We start from the raw sequence: 14,134 nt of genomic DNA, 5'->3' as shown, positions 1-14,134 counted from the left end.
TTATTTTTGTACGCAGTTTCATTAAATGCATTAATGAATACCTTTTTGCTTGCGTCTCCATGCATCAGAAAATCGATAACCGATGTATACTTTTCTGTAATATTGCTGATGCAGCAGTGAAACTTGCCAACACTTTTGTGTCCCTTAATAACTAACAAATAATTAACACTTAAATTGAGTTCTTTATCCTCCATTGCTTTGGGGTGGCGGTGTAGTTTTGTGTGAAATTACGTGCTTAAGTAGCATAAAGGTCACAGTTCCTGTTGCACGGTTGGGAAGGTGACACACGAAAGTCGAGACAGCCAGGAACTCAGAACCAGGAAGTGGCCTTCAATAGGAAAGCGCCTCTTGTTTTATCCCACGAAGGGAGCCTCTGTCTATGCGGTATATAAGTAAGGTTTTTGGTCAAAAGTCAGGGCTACAGAGGAGACAAAGTCGGGTCCCGCAAGACATATTCCAAAGTTTATGAATTAGATTCTGAAGCATGGAAGCTTACTGCATATTAGACGATACAGATATCCCCACTGATGCAGTTAAATGAGATATACTACTTTCTCGAAATTTAGAAGCTGTAATGCGAGGAGTGGCCAGATCCGTGTGAGACTGGCGTGGGCATCAGATCCGTGTGAGACTGGCGTGGGCATCAGATCCGTGCGAGACTGGCGTGGGCATCAAATCCGTGCGAGACTGACGTGGGCATCAGATCCGTGGGAGACTGGCGTGGGCATCAGATCCGTGCGAGACTGACGTGGGCATCAGATCCGTGCGAGACTGGCGTGGGCATCAGATCCGTGCGAGACTGACGTGGGCATCAGATCCGTGCGAGACTGGCGTGGGCATCAGATCCGTGCGAGACTGACGTGGGCATCAGATCCGTGTGAGACTGGCGTGGGCATCAGGGAGAAGCTCAGAGCCTGAGACAGGTGTGGCCTTAGGGATGTAGGCGCTTTGTACAAAAAATATGACAAAGGGAAGCCCCCCCACCCCCCACAATGCGGGGGTGCGTGTTTTCCCTTCCCAAGAAGGTAAGACAAGATAAAAGGCTAAGTGGTATTTGGCAAAGTGGCAGCGTGAAGAAAATCCTGCCTCTCTCCATCTCTCTCCACTTCCCACCTCCATCGGTCTTTTAATGCTGTTCTCTTTTTCTCGCTTGCTCTCTCTCTTCCTTTGTCTATCTACTCCCCGCTCTTCCTCTTCCACTTGTTTTACTGCTGCTTCTCCACCTTCCCCTGCCTCATATGTGGCGGCCTGTCACGTCTGATTCCCGCGCCAGAGCACGCAAATATGCGTCGCTGTCTTTCCAAAGCCACCCGCTCTGTGCTGCTTTTGCCCTGATAAACGCAGCTCTCGCTTACATAACCGACGGCGGCAGCAAGAACGTCCCGTAAGAAACAAAAATGCCACGTTTTTGGTGCAGCACACAAAGGTACCCTTTAAAATCACAGTGAATCACATTGACCTGACACATAGAATGTTTTAAACAAGTATAACATCTCAGTTAATTCATGTGTTAAAAACCTCAGTTGCTGATTTCAATTTTTGGCTTCTGAGATCTGAACTGATTAAATTGTGAGCACATGAAAATATTGCATAAACAGAGATTACAGGATGCCTGGTGATAAATTTTCACTTTTGATCATGTTTTTAAATCCATTTTCTTTCTTTCTTTCTTTATTTCTTTTTCTTAAGTTCTTTCTTTCTTTCTTTTTGCTGTTGTCGTTATTCAGAAATCCCTAGTACACGTTGATGTACCTGGCCAATCAAGTGGATTCATTACATAATACTTTTACTATACTGTAGGAAATTTTTGTAACTGCAAGTTGAACAGTACACAGCTACATATAAGAACAAAAACAGAAAATGCACAGTAACACATATAGCAATTCCTTTTTAAATATAATTTTTTATGACAATGGGAAATGGTAATGAGTAAGTGGGTGAACACAAAAACAAGTACAGTACTGTGGTGAAAAACATACGAATTTAGCTGGTAAAATATTGCACGAAAGTACTTAAATAGACAGATATTGATGACAATAGGCAATATTGGCAACTGTGCTTTGAGTGATACAACAGTTGCACAGTTTGATGGCCAGCGAAAGGAATGATTTCCTGAGGTGTTCAGTGGAGACTTTTGTGTATATCAGTAGGTGAATGTGTTCTCCAGTCCAACTGCAACACTGTGAAATGGGATGCAAGGTGGTAAAGTGGTTTGGTATTGTAGATGCATAAATCTTTTGATTCTTTGTTTATTTGGGTGTTACAGATCCATAAATGAATCATTTGATTGTTTGTTTGTTTGTTTGTTTGCTTGCTTGTTTGGGTGTTGTAGTATCATGATCAAATCTTTTGTTTCTTTGTTGTTTACAGCTTCACTCCAACTCGGACAAGGGTGACGGCTCCGTCCGCTACATTCTTAGCGGCGAAGGGGCGGGCACGATCTTCATCATTGATGAAATTACAGGCGACATCCACGCCACCAAGAGCCTGGACCGCGAGCGCAAGACGCACTATGTGCTACACGCGCAGGCCATTGATCGCTACACGGACAAGCCGCTTGAACCCGAGTCCGAGTTCATCATCAAAGTGCAGGACATCAATGACAATGCGCCCAAATTCCCCGACGGGCCTTTTGTGGCCGCTGTCCCCGAGATGTCTGAAGTCGGTGAGTATGAGTGCGTTGCTGTGGAAATGCTTTGCTGCTTTCATCAGCAGGATGGACATCAATAAATCCTGTGATTGGCTCACTGGTGCACCCTATGCGTTTACCTTCCTGGGCAGGGAAGCGTGATCTGCGTGCCGGATGGATGTGGGTTTATACCCCTGAATGATCCACCCTCTGCTCCATCCAAGCCCCTAACTCACTTTAAGACAATTAAGACTGAATCTCCAGTAATGACCAGCGGGATCCAGGATGCTTTTTCTTTTCAACAGGAATTATCACTTTACTAATTTAATTACTTTTATTACTTTTTCGATAGAGAAACCATTTGTAGATGGCTGTGGTGGGCATGGCTGGCAGGCCTATCGTGTCACAGAGTGTCCCTGCGTCATGTGCCCTGTGTGACATGCGTAGCACCTCACCTCCACATGCGTCTCACTCCCTGTCAGCCCTGATAATCAACCATCTCAGAGAAAATGATTGCTTGCTTTTTGCATCAAACATTTCCCCCTATCTGATTTTGTTTGATCTTATCATTAGCATTGATTTGGTTATTTTTATTTCCCTTTAATGTAAGGCCTTCACTTTCCCATGCAGGGTGTATGGATGGCTGGATGGATGGATGGATCACAAAATAAAAATGCATTTTTTAAAAAATAACCAAGTCTCAGAAACATGAATTTTTGGTAAAGGCCCCTTTTATGATTTCTAAAGCTTTTGCAGGCTTTTATGGGCTAAGCCTTCAATTGCTCCAGGGACTGTCTGACCATATTTTCAATTGTCCATCACTTTGGATAAATGGATCTGCTACATAAACAAATTGCAGCTGTATTCCATTAAAGGACGGGATGTAGTGTTACATCACCGCCAGTGTGTCCACGTTGTGCTCAACTGCATCTCCGCAATGGCGGGAGAGACACAGACATACCGGCCTTTTTATTCTCGTCTTTATTTCTGCTCTTTCCTGTCACATGATCTGATGGAGCATTTTTATTGGCTGCGATGTTGAGACTTACAGACGCACACAGTCCATGTATTCAGAACTTTATGGAGATCCTCCATAAATGTCAGATTTTTTTATGACAATTTTGAGACATTTAGTCCCGACAACTTTGTGTCCCCCCCCACCACACACACACACACACACACACACACACCGGTTAGACCTGAAGCAACCCAAAATATGTCTGGATCACTTTAGAAATTATATTGTCTTTTAGCTTACATTCACAGACATAAACTGTTTCCTGCTGCCCTTAGGGGTAATTCTCCAAAACCATTACATGAAATATAATTTATGACGCATTTTACATACGTTTTGATGAAAAAGACCTCGGTATTAATGCCCTGTTATGTTAAGCTTGTAACATCATCTAGTCGACGGGCAGAAAGGTATTTCAAAATATCTTTATTTGCAGACATGTCTTAATTATATATTCATTTATTTCCTTGTTAATTACGCATTAAAACGTAAATGAGACAGATCATGTTTTGCACGCCACGCGGATTAATGCCGAGGGTGAGATCATTCCTGAATATTTTGTAGCAAAAAAGAAAAACAAAAAAAATCAAGAGACCTAAACAGTGATGGCAGTAAAACCTCTTAATAAAAATTTACAAATATTCTCAGAAACGCACACTTCCCCATTCATTTATTCCAGTAGATTGAAGTGCTGTTCTCCTGGGAATCGACCCTATTGGCCGAGGTTCCCAATGCACTGCCTGTTGACCGTCATTAACATAGACATTTGAGCATTATCTCTGACATTGTGGTCAGTCCCCCCCCTCCACTCTACCAGCTGAGTGTCTCATCTCACTTGTCTGCTGTGTGTACTGCTACCATTGTATTGTGTTTCTGATTCCCACTCGCGCTTCCATGTGGGTGCCATTACCATGTAATCCCTGTGAACAGGCTGTCTCTTAGGGCCCCGGCAAACGTCAGGGGCCCCAGCAAACATTAGGGGCATTGTCAGGATAAACGGAAGGGTCAACCTTGTCATTGATGTCCAATCAAGCCCCCCCTCCGTTCATCAAGCTTTATAATGCTCTCTTGTTTCCTTTGCGGAGCCCCCCTCCCCTACCCATGTCAGCCAAATGCCCCCCTGAGAAGTGAATCCACCCTTGTGCTTGCGGGGGTTCCCCCCCCCAAGGCATGCTATTAGGCACGCTGATGTCTCTGACTCACCCCTGGGGTACGAGTTTGCGTGTGTGTGCTCTGGGATGGGCTGGCCTCCTGTCTAGGATGTCCCGTTCTTTTGGGGTGGGGCTCTATCTTCCTATGATAGCTGGATTAATGGGGATGGATGGATGGAGGGATGGCCTGTACCCCCTGATCCTGCAGCTGCCCTGCCTGCCCCTGTGTCCGAGCCCTTTCGTGCTCCCTGCTCTGCACCCCAGCTCCTATGTTCTACCCCAGCCGTGAAGTTTAAGTATTTGTTAACAAATAATGAGGTGGCAACTCTCAGGCCATTTTCACCCACGAGGGTCACACCGGAAAAAAAAAAGTCAATTTACCCTGTGAAATGAAACCTTCCTCACACCCCACCACCCTTCCTGCCCCCACCGGGGCCGTCTCTGCATTCGGACGCTGTAGATCTCCACCAAATGATCATGGCTTTTCCGTCCTGGTGTCTTGAGGTCCATGGTGATTTGATCCCTTCTCTAAGGTTCTGTAAAAGTCACCCAATGAGGTCTTGTTATACATTTATTCCTTCTCTGGTCCTGTTAACAGCCTGCACAAGGGTGTCACTATGGCGATGACAGACAGGATTTCAAACAGACGTGTACTGTGCCCTGGCTTAGCCACAGTTAATTAGTAAATTTTCACTTTGCCAGCGACCATTCCAGAGCCGCCAGAGCTGCTGTTATTTTCATCGGTTAGTATTATGGGATGCCTCAGAATCCTGTTCACACTGTGTGTTATTTATACAGCTGTTATGTACGGGAAGAAGCGTCGGCTGGGGGACTTGAACACCTAACGCCTGCTGTCGCCGTTAGCGGCTGAGTAGGTGGGGAGTCACATGGGGTATTTCCAGGCGCCACATGCCTGCACGAGCGCTTCCAAAAGGACGTGGGGAGCGAGAGCAAGGTTCTTGCCCGTGAATAGAGCTGGAGAGTCGCTGTTTCCCTCCCCCGGAGTCTGAGTAGCGACAGTCTCGGCAGAAGGCCAAAGCAAAGGCAGACAGCCAGGAAATAACATGGCCGTAATAGCGACGCGGTTAGCTATTAGCACCTTAGGCGTGTGCGGGGCCGGATCTGCCTTTTCAGGGGCTCTTGGCAAAGCTTTACTTGGAATGCCCTCCTACCAAGAAAACAAATGATCATTTCCTATGTTTTGCCTAAAGCTACAGCTAGGTAGCTGCCTAGTTTGCCTATGGCTGGATCCAGCTCTGACCCTGTGATAGAAATAGTCTGGACGCAAATTTATACTGTCTGTGTCATGCTATTTTATCCAAGCTCACTGTTGCCTGCACTGCATTATGGGAAAATGGATGTATGGAATTGTGATTCATTATTATATTGATGTTGATAATATTTAAACGGTTCTTGCTTAGTTCTTTTCGACGTGTATTTGCTTTATAAGAAATGCATATGAACAATAAACAGAAGATAAAGGCAATAGTAAATAACGGTATGAAACTGGGAATGATGGTATTCTGCGCTCCTAATGGCAACACAGAGCAGGGAGCTGGATGTTGATGTGAACAATTCTCTCTCACTCTCTCTCTCTGACTGGATTGCACATTCTATTTCGCACTGGGGGAGCATTTCTACAAGACGTATTGTTAGAGGTATATTTTTGGAAGCGGTTTTATCAGACAGTTTCATTCGTCGCTTCGCCGAGATAATGTTACCCACGTCTGAAAGGACTAAACAGATTACCTCATTGTTTCTACTTACATGCAATCCATTACTCCTTGTCTTCTTTGTTTCCCTCAGTGTAATACGATTGGTCAGCCTCAATTTACAGCTATGGTAGGGATCCAATCAGGCACTCGCCTCAATGGTTGGCCAAGGTATTTCCCATGTAATGGAGTTATCTGAACTGAGACTCCTTGCAGTATTCCCAGCTAAATCATCCTAGGGCAATCTTAGATTAACCCAGCAAGTCATGAATTGAGTCATGTATGTAGGGGCATGTACAGGGCCGGGGACACTAACCCTAGCTGAAAGCTGATTGGTCCCCGGAGTGCCCCCTCCGCTGTCACTCACCGATTCCAAACATGTGACTGGTTAAAGACAAGGTCGGCTCCTCTGAATGAATTACGGCCCCTGTGAGTAGATCAGTTTATACCTTTGTTTCCAGAAGCCCACTACACCATTCAGCGTGACCCCCCCCCCCCCACTCCCTTCCTCTGCCTGCATATACTGTATAAAGCATAGTGCCCGTCTGGTCCAAAGCCAGACACTGAGGTGTTAATTGTTTCACAAGGCGAATCAGCTCTATCCCGATGGTCCCGGTCCTCCTGCCACCAGCGGTTTGTTTTCACACGCATATTGCGGAAATAAATACGGCCCAGCTCCCTGGATAATCCCATCTGAGCCAGCCAATTTCAGCTCCCGGGATTGTATTAACTGAGAAGAGGTACTGGCCATAAGCCAACGGGAGAGACTGGGAATGGGGATTCCGCAGCCCCATGGGGGTCGGCCGTAGGATCATAGCTGTGCAGTGGTGGAGGAAGTACTGAAGCTTAGTACTTAAGTAAAAGTACAAATATCCTGCAAAATAAGTACTCAAATAAAAGTAGAAGTGCTACATCAACAATCTTACTTAAGTGAAAGTACTAAGTACTTACTTTTAAATTTACTTTAAAGTATTTTTTTAAGTAAAAGTACTCACACAATGGTTTGTCTCAACGTCTGGGGTGTGCCATTTTGTAAAAGAATAGTAGATATACTGACTTACGCCTCTACCGATGTCATTGCTCGTAATAATTACAAGCAACTATACAGTATATGTGTACTGGCTCTGGGTCCATGTTGAATGTCTCGTCTTCTTGAAATCAAGCCAGTCAACCAGCTCGTGCTGCTAACTGAGGCGCGCTTTGCCATCATTGGAGCTAATAAAGCCACCTGATTGGTAGGAAATGGCAAACAACGCCAGAACGCAATAGGCTAACTATTTTTTCATGCAAGATTTTGAGGAAATTGTGTTCATAAAATGTAACAACTAACGGCATAAATTGTAGAAATGTAGTGGAGTAGAAAGTACAGATAATTGCCGCAAAATGTAATGGAGTAAAATAAAAAGTATGCATTATTATTTTTACTTAAGTAAAGTACAGATACGTAAAAATGTACTTAAGTACAGTAAGGAAGTACAAATACTTTGTTATATTCCACCACTGTAGCTGTGTCCCTGATACATGGCTTTGAAATCATCTATCCATCCATCCATCCATCCTCATTAATCCAGGGGTCACTGGGAGACTGAAACGTAACCCAAGAGATGTGAATTAGCCTGAGCATGCCTGGACCAGATATCTGAGGGCTTTAACATTATCTACTCATCCATCCATCCATCCAACTGCTGGATGGTTTCTGTGACATCACAAAGGGTTCCCTCCTGAACACAAATGAGGAGTATGAAAGCTGATGTTCACCTGGTTGTATTATCCTGGAGTCAGTGACAGCCCCGCCCCCAGAGTGCTATATGATAATACAGACATTTGCATGTTGTGGGACTCCAGTTTGACCCAGACCCAATGTACACAACAATTGATATATTATTTATGAAAATTATTTGTGCAATACTCCAAAAATGGGCCTAGACCTTTCTCTTTGTGTCATGGTGTTGGTGTAACCTGCCCTGGTGTTGTTTGATTACATAAAAGCCAGGATTACAGCATCATGGGTCATTGCTAAACCCCTTTTCCTATGAAGTACAAGCGGTAACTAACAGCGAAGCAGCAGATAAATACTGTCTGTGGTGTTTGTGAAGCAGCTGGAGGAAATACAGCGTCACTCCTTGCTCTGCTGAGGTCTGTCTTCAATCTCTCAGTAAGGAGCCAGCCTCCATCTCTGAGTCAGGCCCCTGGCCTCTTCAAGGTCTTGTGTGCAAAGCAGGGAGTTGATCCCAGGACCAGCATGTCATCATTTCTTTCATTCATTTGCCCCGCCCACCCCCCATGTTTAACTTAATCTCTTCCTCTAAATCACCTTAAGATCAATAGAGACCACACACGTACATGCGTGCAGAGGCACATGTGTGCATGTGTATGACACAGACATATCCTCAGGATTCATGTAGCGAGCTCACAAACAGATACACAGTTACACATCAGATGCACATCAGTTACACAGTCAGCCTTCCTACGCCTAATACATGGGTGTCAAACTCCAGTCCTGGGGGGCCGGAGCCCCACACAGTTTTTGGTTCACCCTCACTTAACACACCTGATTCAACTCCTTGTGCTAATTACCACAGAGCTCATACCCCCCCCCCCCCCCAGGACTGGAGTTTGGCACCCCTGGCCTAATGCGTCTATTTCCTCCCATGTTCCAGGGACTTCCGTGTTCCAGGTGACGGCGACAGACGCGGACGACCCCACCTACGGGAACAGCGCCCGGGTGGTGTACAGCATCCTGCAGGGACAGCCCTACTTCTCTGTGGACCCCAAAACGGGTGAGTGCCCCTGTGTGTGGTACGGGGGGGGCGAGACGTTTGAGTCTAGCTGGGCGATGCTGTCAGCCTCGCGTGGTGGGATGGCTTGCTGGTGTTTTTGCGTTGTGTTGGCGCTGCTTTCCTGTGTTTCAGTCATATTTTCAGTTTAAATTTTACCCAGGGGGTCAATCCAGGATTTTAAAGGTGGTGGGGTGGGGCGGGGGGACATAAGAGCTGTCATAGATCATAAAGAGGGGCCTTCCGTATCTTTAGCCAATGAGTGGGTGATTTACAGGGAAGGCGGGTACTCCAGGGACCAATCAGGTCCAGCGCCTCTGTGACCCCGCCCTTGTACACGCTCCTGATTTTACCTGCATAAATCAGGCCTGCTCTCGTGTGGATGCCTGTGGGATCCCTCTTTCACATAGTAGACATACATTTCTTTGAAAATAGGGAAAAGCAGCAGCATTCCACGCATCGCTGGCTAATAGCAGCGTTAGCGGCCCTGGGGGTCCTTGCAGTGGTCAGTGCTGTATTTTACCAGCTGCTTAGCGCAATTATCGGACTATAAAATTAAATTACTATTCCACATTAATTTGGAGGGTTGGGTGGGAACTGAATAGTTCCTTGATGTGAAAGCGCATATTGTTATTACTATTCTTATTAATATAGTGACGCTATTGACTAAATGATTTATTCCAGTCCTGGGTGACATTTTCATGCACGTTCAGGACAAGCAGCAAATGACTTAATTTTCCCTCCTGTTGTTGAATATTTTTAGTCATTGCTCCGAAAAGCCACGCCTGAGCTCCGGGACCACAAGAATATGCAGACTGCATCTTTGTTAGAGAGCTCTCTCAGATTAAATTTGATTAAATTTTAATGGCACTGTCAGGGGAAGACTTTACTGTGTGTGGGAGAGAGAGAGTCTGTCAGACGGGTTCTGCTTCATATTTTCCGTTATTCTGTGTCTGCAATCTGGAGTTTAGATGAATCTTCGAGGGAAAATGTAAAGCTGTGTAAATTCAGCGTGCTCTACTTGGCAAAGCAATGCTGTGAAGTTAGAAAGAGGTTTTGGCCAGAATAGAAGGATAGCACCTCGGCGATGAGTATTGCATGTATCTCTTTAAATTCTGTACTGGAACATATGTAAATTCCGGACCTGATAATTTGGATTTCTGGTGGGTGCCGGAAAATCGATTGAGGCGGCAAACCACTTCAGGGTGTAAAGCGTGTTTATTGGCATGAGAGCAGCATGCTTAAACACCTAGAGGGCTCTGTGAGGGGGTGGGATGTAGTAGAGAAGACAAGCGGTCAGTCTGGGCTTAATCTGATGTAGGATGAGAGCAATGGTTTGTGTGGTCCGTGAGGGGTCTAGGATGCTTGGTGCCTTGGGTGAAATCTGAGCCAACGGCCTCACCGTCAGCACCATACACCATACACCCCCCCCCCCTGCACACACGAGCAGTCAGGTTGGGGGGGGGGGGGGGCGTATGGTGCCCCCTCAGAAGTTGTCCTTCTGGGCAATTGCCCATCTTTCCCTTCCCATAATCCTCAGGGACCCTCTGAGGTGCAGCTGGGGGCCTTGAGCTTAGAAAGATGAGGCTCCTGTGCCTTAGGCGTCCAGGTAACTGCCGGCTATGTGCATGGCACGCATGATGAGGGGGGCTTCACAGAGGAGACCGGCAGGCTGCAATTGCACCAGCTGCTGCCTCTCCTGCTATGATTCCACCCCCTTTCTTTGCATAACAATGACCTGCTCGCTGCCCCCTGCAGGGTAAACACACACGCGCACCTCCTAGCCCAATTACCACCTACCACGAGTCTAACCCACAGAGGAGGGGCCAGGCCTTGAATTGCAGGATTTGAAATGTTACACCCAGTAGTGGCGTTATTGTTTTATGGGATCCCACTCAAAATGTCATTTTGCCCAACCACCCCCACAGTGTAGTCATGGTTTTTGGCCAGCGGGGAGGACCCTGGGGGGCCATGTGCAAACACATGGTTTTAATGGTGAAAAACACTAGCACTACTCAGGGGTGGATCAGCCCTTCTACCAGTCAGCCCTACAGCGCCATCTGCCTTTGGGGGGGCTAAACTAAGGCACCAAATGGGTTTCAATGGGGACTGTATGCTCCATTTAATAAGTTGTGTAATTTTTTTCCAAGCTTACAATGAGCATTGACTGTTTCCTTCTGTTAGAAGTGTTTTCAGGACGCTTGGACCTCCGGAAGGTCTTAAATCCTGGATGTTTGTTCACGAGAAAGTTGTTCTGTTTATAGGCCTTTTCCATCGCAAGATGTCTATCCTGACCGAGGAAAGGGGGGCGGCAGATAGTTTAATGTCTGCAGAATGTTCCAAGGCTTTCCGGACAAGTCCCCACACTCCAGGGGGGGTGCGAATCTACGCCTCATCATCTGGCAGTAAAGTCCCACAGGGGTGTCATTTATCGACTCGGAAGCTAAATTCCACCAAAGGGATGAGGGGGGGGGGGGGGGGGTGAGGGTAAACAAATAACAGAAAAGACATCAGCGGATCTCACAGGTCTACATAAAGAAGGATGTAGTCGAGTTGAGGGATTTGGGGATAGGACTGTAAAATCTACAAAAGAAGATTACAAATCACCACAAAAGCGTGCCAGAAGCATGCTGCAGAGATGCTGAAGGATGTACCGGCAACTTCTTAGAATAATTTTAGTCCTGGAGGCGATTCCAACTGGCGCCACCGAGGTTCCTACTAGCCGATCCACATACCTGCGCAGTCATGGTTGTGTCTGTCTGCCGTGTGCTAAAATAGCATCCTCAGGAGTGAGGGAAATTTAATCTGTTTCCTGAATCTGGCTGCGGAAAACGTGTTGATCCGTGCATTAATATACTGAGGTTAACCATACTTTGTTTTTTATTTCTATTATTTTGATTTAAAGCAACCTTTTTGGGCAGTGGTTATAATGAACCCTTAGACAGCTACTTTTTCTCCACGTCAACAAGCAGAGGTTCAAGCTCCAGCAACCTCCATATTTAAGTAACTGATGCATCGGCGAGACCAGAATGTAAATGCCATAATTATGCATAAAGTCTTTATTTATTTTATTTTTTCGCTCAGGGCTGTCTGTGCTGGACCAATTACATTCCAGCGGAGAAGATTATTTATGAGTTGCATTTTTATAGTTGTGTGTCCTCTGCGCCTGGTGATACAGGGGCAGAAGGCTTTCACCGTTTTTAAAGAGACATGCAGAAAGTGCCAGAAAGGGCAGATTTAATACAGCCTCGAGCCGCTCTTAATATTCGAAGTGCGTGTCATTAGGGTTGGGTGCGGATTGATGCAGAGAGCTGTTTGGGCCAGGACAGATTTACAGGTGGTGGTGGAGAGGGTCAGGGAATGACCGTCTGCTACACAGGAACTTGAAAGAACGAAAGAAGACATTTGAAATGCAGTTTCAAATGGTGGCTGCTTTTCTCCTTCATATTGTGTCCTAAGCTCCAATTGTCAAGTGGGGCTCTGTGCTCCTCCTTTGTAACAGATAGATAGATTGATTAGCCTGTAAATATTTTCTTCATCCTGTATCATGCAGCATTAGCTTTTTAGCATCCTAGCGGGTCAGTAATATTTAAAGTGCTCAGAATAAACACAATGGACCCAGTCAGCACCTTCGGCGATGAAGATGATGCTGATCTTTCCTCCAGAGGCCGTCTCCCGTGCAGCAGTGCAACGGTAAATTTGCTAATGTCTGCTGGTTCCCATGGTGGCCTAAATACCAGAGGCGTTTTCCAGTCCCTCACAGGCCACGTGAGATGCTTTAGTTCCCTGAGATCCAGTCGGAGAGCATCTGGATATTTCTGAGACGCACGTTGGTTCTGAGAGAGGGAAAACGTACCCTTATAAACCCAAAGAAAAGAATATTTATTATGATGTGTGAAGGGGGACCACTTAGATTGAGAACCGTAGTGGGCGGTGCTTCTCATGTATTCCGTGGTCCTGATTGGTCTAACCCTAATGGATTACTGGTTTCTATTGGGTGACAGCAGGCAGTGGCACATAGTAATCCCTCCCACTGTGAGTTTTGAAAATTCAGTGTTGCTCTGACTAGTTAAGATTCTCTCCATGCATAAAGTTACACTTCCTTCTGTTTCTCATTGTAAAAGTTAGTGCGCTTAGCGGAGAAACTCGTTTATTAAGTTCCTTTTTCGATCGATAAACCGTATTTGCTGCAGAAAATAAGTCCAAGCCTGAGTCACCTCTGTTTCATTCTTTCCTAATCGTACCTGGGTTGATATCCACTTACAGATCGATCGTTTTCATTGTGCTGCACACTGCGCTGACGTGCTCAAATCCGTGTACCGTAACCACTCACGTGTCACACGACCCACGTCTTTTCATTATGCTATCCTAGGCCAAGGTCTTCCTGGTTTGCTGCAGACTGGATGTGTTAGCCGAACTAAACAGCCGTCGATTGAACGATTACTTTTGAACTTAGTTAAATTTAATAAGTCATTAATCATAAATATGGAGCCATATTCCCCAGGTCTTTGCAAATGATCGCTGCACATATGAGTGTACGATTAGGCCATTTTATTGTCGGCTGGAATTTACTTATGCTTTGCTTAATGTCATTCTCCGTATGCTTTTATGGAGGAAGGAGGTAGCCCATTTGACATTATATTCATACTCAGTTTGCTCATTAATCCACCCTAGCAGTGAAGTGATCTCGAAAACTACCTGCAGAGTGTTAAGGTGCATGCTGGGAAACAGCCTTAATTATTGGATGGAATCTGATATTTGCCGCTCTGACATGCGGCAGAATTTTGTAGGGGGGAAAAAAAGTCCATCGTTGTATTCTTTCTTTTTTTCTTCGCTGGATCTGCTGAACA

The 14,134-nt window shown here is 45.7% G+C and overlaps 1 protein-coding gene across 1 annotated transcript in view; it reads left to right on the top strand.

Moving 5' to 3' along the window:
• The window catches only part of LOC111838742 (cadherin-18-like), a 154,718-nt gene that overhangs the window by 101,351 nt on the left and 39,233 nt on the right, over nt 1-14,134 (top strand). Inside the window, exons 3-4 of the mRNA XM_072710476.1 lie at nt 2,371-2,665; nt 9,168-9,287. Coding sequence (XP_072566577.1) covers nt 2,371-2,665; nt 9,168-9,287 — 415 coding nt within the window. The remainder of the gene's footprint in view (nt 1-2,370; nt 2,666-9,167; nt 9,288-14,134) is intronic.

The sequence above is a fragment of the Paramormyrops kingsleyae genome, chromosome 4 (genome assembly GCF_048594095.1).
Source record: "Paramormyrops kingsleyae isolate MSU_618 chromosome 4, PKINGS_0.4, whole genome shotgun sequence".
Lineage (NCBI taxonomy): Eukaryota > Metazoa > Chordata > Actinopteri > Osteoglossiformes > Mormyridae > Paramormyrops > Paramormyrops kingsleyae.
This window is presented reverse-complemented; position numbering and strand designations above follow the sequence as displayed.